The sequence below is a fragment of the Austrofundulus limnaeus genome, unplaced genomic scaffold (genome assembly GCF_001266775.1).
Source record: "Austrofundulus limnaeus strain Quisiro unplaced genomic scaffold, Austrofundulus_limnaeus-1.0 Scaffold2206, whole genome shotgun sequence".
NCBI classification, from domain to species: Eukaryota; Metazoa; Chordata; class Actinopteri; order Cyprinodontiformes; family Rivulidae; genus Austrofundulus; species Austrofundulus limnaeus.
Genome location: NW_013954608.1, coordinates 4,571 through 9,616, shown reverse-complemented (window position 1 = coordinate 9,616; position 5,046 = coordinate 4,571). Strand labels below are relative to the sequence as shown.

At 40.9% G+C, this 5,046-nt stretch overlaps 1 protein-coding gene across 1 annotated transcript in view; it reads right to left on the bottom strand.

Annotated features, from left to right (window-relative positions):
- nat16 (N-acetyltransferase 16) overlaps positions 1 to 5,046 on the bottom strand; it is a 12,611-nt gene that overhangs the window by 6,223 nt on the left and 1,342 nt on the right. The window contains exon 2 of the mRNA XM_014034643.1: positions 862 to 1,091. Within this exon, the coding sequence (XP_013890097.1) occupies positions 862 to 1,077 (216 nt within the window). The 5' untranslated portion in view covers positions 1,078 to 1,091. The remainder of the gene's footprint in view (positions 1 to 861; positions 1,092 to 5,046) is intronic.

Genomic DNA, 5,046 nt, shown 5'->3' with positions numbered 1-5,046 from the left:
GGACTCCCCACACTTTGCATTTTGCCAGTCACTTGTCATGGCGTTGAATAAAATCTCTGTAAGCAAAGCTTATAATGAATGGCAGCAGAGCTGCCTCCTGCAACGTGACTGCCATGCTGAAGCTCTGTGTGTCAAATAGGGTACGCATCATTAACATTAGACGGTGCTGGCCCCTCCTGTTCTCAGGCGAGGGGAAGCGGAGTGGACCATGTATGTGTATTGAGGGAGTGAGCATCTTGAGCCGGGCAGTGAAAAGACTTGCATTGTTCGCGAGTCTCAAACCATGAGTCCAAGTCAAGTCTAAGTCTCTAATAGTAGGGACTTAAGTGCTACTCAAGTCTGCGTCCGAGTCACGAGTCCCCATCTCTGCTTTTAATAATTCAYTGAACTGAACAGGACAAAACATATTTATATGGTTCAACAGAGAGGACTTTACATTAGTCTAGCTACAGTACTAAAATAAAGCTGGGGTTGTTCTTCTCTTGTATTAAAGATACAATATACAGCTATAAATAAATTCATGAAGGGCTTTGTTATATGTTAGCAGGCTATCGCATCAAGTTAAAAAGTCRAGATTTTCTGTTTTGAAAATGCTGCTATGAATTAAAGGTGCCAGCTTTTTCTGATTGATTGCTTTCTTTTTCAGTGGAGAAATTTTATCAAGTGATGTATACACTGAAGTTGTAAATTATTAACAAGATAATTAGGCAAATCATGTAAAATTTCTATTTTTGCTGTTACTTGCATTGCTGAGWAAAACTGAAGAAAATAGTAACAAGATATATTTATTTTATTATATATATTTATAAAATTTARTACCTGATAATCTATTAATCTCAATGCACACATGCCATGTCTTACCACTTTCCCCTCTTTGCGGGCCACTATAACTGTGCGGTTAGTCTCTTGAAGCCAGCTAGTGTATCTGGTTGGAAGGTAGTCCAGGCCTCCATAGATGTCCTGACTCATTGCCATAATTTCATCGAAGTCCTCCTCAGTTGCTTCATCAAACTGAAGGCCAGCCTGTGACAGGGCCTCTGGAGGCTGGGGAATAGTCAGGCTGGTATCAATCTTCATCTTGAYACTTGAAACTGGGGAGAGAGAAAAGTCAAGAACAGCTAATTGGTAATAATTCAAATTCAATTTAAATTCAAAAAGACTTTATTGCTCACAAATGGAAATTAGATGTTGTGGTAACTCATTTAACTAAAGAGTTATTGTAGAAGGTGATGGCTGTGGGGAGGAACAATCTTCTGTAGCGGTCTGTATTACATCTGTATTTTTTGCAGAGAGGTGTAGATATGTTTTTCTGTTTATCTGTAGCAGCTTGTGAGCATAATATTAGTTTTTTACAATTGCTAACACACTAAAATGACATCCATAGCACAATTATTTTATAACACTCCAATCAGGAGCACTATAAAAAAAATCCCTTACAACAATGGAAGGTATTGCAGAGAGATGAAAAGGGAGGGGGAGAATAAGATGGGGAGGAAGAGGTAGAGGTAGGGTTAGAGCTGGTAGAGGAGTTCATGGATAAAGAAAACAACAACCTCCTTTTTGATAAATACTATAGTTAGACTTAGGTTTCCTGAATTATTCTTCATTTCTGCTGCTATAGACTTAGACTGCTGGAGCACAAACTGAGCACATTTCCTCACTCTGCTGTTGTCTTTAATCTCTCTTCTCTACATGTTTATTGTAATTATTTTTCTCATGTTTTTCTTTGTCTCTTCCAGAAGTAGGTGCACCTGGACCAGTCCTGGACCAGTTCTTCTGTGTTTCTCTGTGTCTCTTTCCTGTCCTCCAACCAGCCGGTCGAGGCAGATGGCCGCCTGTCCTGAGCCTGGTTCTGCTGGAGGTTTCTTCCTGATTAGCAGGGAGTTTTTCCTCTCCACCGTTTGCTCAGGATGGGAGACTGTGATGAAGTGATTCAACGCAGTCTGCTGGCTTCTTCTTTAGATTGTTCTTTCTATGTTCAGTGCCCTGAGACAACATATGTTGTGACTTGGCGCTATATAAATAAACTTGAACTTGAACCTTCAAATGAAATCAGAGCAACCTTAGTTGATCATGTCATCAACCATGGGCTGAGTGAGTAGCTGGACAGAGAGRGCAGCCCAACTTGAGCCGTTTTACTGTTGCCACTGTCATCTGGACATTTATGTAACCAAAATTTATTTCACACGATGTAGTACACCCATGTCATAGTGTACAGTTAGGTCCATATATATTTGGACAAAGACAACATTTTTCTCATTTTGGTTCTAGACATTACCACAATGAAGTTTAAACAAAACAGTTCAGATGCAGTTGAAGTTCAGACTTTCAGCTTTAATTCAGTGGGTTGAACAAAATGACTGCATAAAAATGAGGAACTAAAGCATTTTTTAAACACGATCCCTTCATTTCAGAGGCTCAAAAGTAATTGGACAGATTAAATAATTGTAAATAAAATGTTCATTTCTAGTACTTGGTTGAAAACCCTTCGTTGGCAATGACTGCCTGAAGTCTTAAACTCATGGACGTCACCAGACGCTGTGTTTCCTCCTTTTTAATGCTCTGCCAGGACTTCACTGTGGCTGTTTGTTTGTGGGCCTTTCTGTCTGAAGTTTAGTCTTTAACAAGTGAAATGCTCAGTTGTGTTGAGATCAGGTGACTGACTTGTCCATTCAAGAATATTCCACTTCTTTGCTTTAATAAACTCCTGGGTTGCTTTGGCTTTATGTTTTGGSTCATTGTCCATCTGTAGTATGAAARYACAACCAYTCAGTTTGGCTGCATTTGTCTGGATCAGAGCACACAGTATGGCTCTGAATACCTCAGAATTCATCCGGCTGCTTCTGTCCTGTGTCACATCATCAGTAAACACTAGTGACCCAGTGTCACTGGCAGCCATGCATGTCCAAACATCACACTGCTCTGCTGTGTTTTACAGACGATGTGGTGCTTTGGATCATGAGCTGTACCACACCTTCACCATACTTTTCTCTTTCCATCATTCTGGTTGATCTTGGTTTCATCTGTCCAAAGAATGTTCTTCCAGAACTCTGCTGCTTTTTTAGATGTTTTTAGCAAAGTCCAGTCTGGCCTTTTTYTTCTTGGTGCTCATGAGTGGCTTGCAGCYTGCAGTGAACCCTCTGTATTTATGTTCATGCAGTCTTCTCTTTATGGTAGATTTGGATATTTATACTTTTACCTCCTGGACAGTGTTGTTCACTTGGTTGGCTGTTATGAAGGGGTTTCTCTTCACCATGGAGATTATTCTGCCCTCATCCACCACTGTTGTCTTGTGTGTACCCAGGTCTTTTTGCATTGATGAGTTCACTAGTGCTTTCATTCTCTCTCAAGATGTAAAAAAATTAAACAAAATACACATACTCTGGCACAAAGGCGCAGTTAAGAACAACGGGTCAGAAACTTGAGCTGTAAACCTAGTTCTTTTACACAGGAGGTGGTGAGTAATGCAAACGGTTTAAGTAATGTAGTTACCAACAAACTTTATTTTGAGGGGAAAAACAAAGAAATTGACACATTTCCTCATCTGGCTGCATTTTCTCCAAAGTGACCTGCCTTCTCAGCAAAACTAAACACCAGCTACTTTTGAATAGCAGAAATAATAACAAACTATCCACACATTTGTCTACCCTGGCAACAAAAGTTATCTGCTCAGGGCCAAATATAGGTGAGCATTTGGGCCAGACCCGTAAAAGGACCTGGGCCCATTTTGTTTTTATTCCCCAAGGCCCATACTCACGGCGTGGATCTGGATCACAAAACGGATAAGAGGTGTCACACAGGTGCTATAAAAATACAGCATTTGGGCCAGATGTGGCACAAATAGAGAATTCTTGTTTCATTTTTCAACTGAATTGGTTCAGACCTGGATGGGATCAGAGCAAAAACGTTCTCTGCAAGTGTCAGGCAGGCTCGTGATACCAGCCCGACCCAGAGCTGCATGGCACACCTCCATTGACTGTTCTCCACACAGGCTTTGTTTTTCCATCAAGAGTTTGTAATCATTTTTACATTTCTGAAGTAATGAAGTGTACTGCTCTATGTTCTTTCAGGGTATACTACACCACCGTGAGCGTACCATAAACTGAGCCCTGCGCATCACTCAAACTGAGCCACGTGGATCTGGTTACTTATAAARGGATTTGGTCTAGATCTGAATGCTGCAGGTTATGTCTGTGCCACTGTCGGTATTTACACATAGAAAGAGACGTCAGTCACAGCTTCTCAGCGTTTGGGTGCAGCCTGTGTAAATGTCTGGTGGGACCAGCTGATGGGTGGGGCTGTACAGTGGGGTTGGGGGGGCATTAATTATCAGTTTGGATTCTTCAAATTGCCATCCACAGAAACAGCATTGTTAAAAGTTTCTAGTGACAGACTTCCGAGTGGARGCAGAGCCAGATGACAGCATAAGATTGACCCCTATCAAAGAAACAAAAACCCTACCTAAATCAAATTCATTAATTAAAACACGATTTGAACCAGACAAGAAATGAGTGGAGGACGTAASCAGAGAAGAGTAAGGAAAAATTATGTCAAGAGGAACACGATTCCGAAGTTGAGCAGATGGAAGAAGAAAGCAGTGTCTTCAAGCAGTTCCAGGCCTTGTTGGAGGGGCTACACAACATCACGACAGAAATCTGGGACCTCAAAAAAGTGGTAAAGGAGAYCCTCAAAAAAATTCAAGGACWAATTCAAAGAGGAGGTGAAYCGAGAATTCATTGGCTTTAAAYAAGAAATTYTAAGAAAAGTGGCACAAAATAATGCGGAACTGCAGAAACCACAGGAAGACATCACTGAGGCGCAGTGCCATAYCAGAGCTGGAAGAGTGGAACATGGAATGACGCCATTTGAGTCTTTTAAACAGCAAAGAAAACTACAAGAGAAGTAAACCAAAGTGGAAAGGCATGGTCGGCATTGTAATATAAGAATTTTCTTAAATACGAAACCAAAGAGGACATTCTGGTAAAAGCATGGAAAAAGAAAATATACACACACACACACACACACACACACACACACACACACACA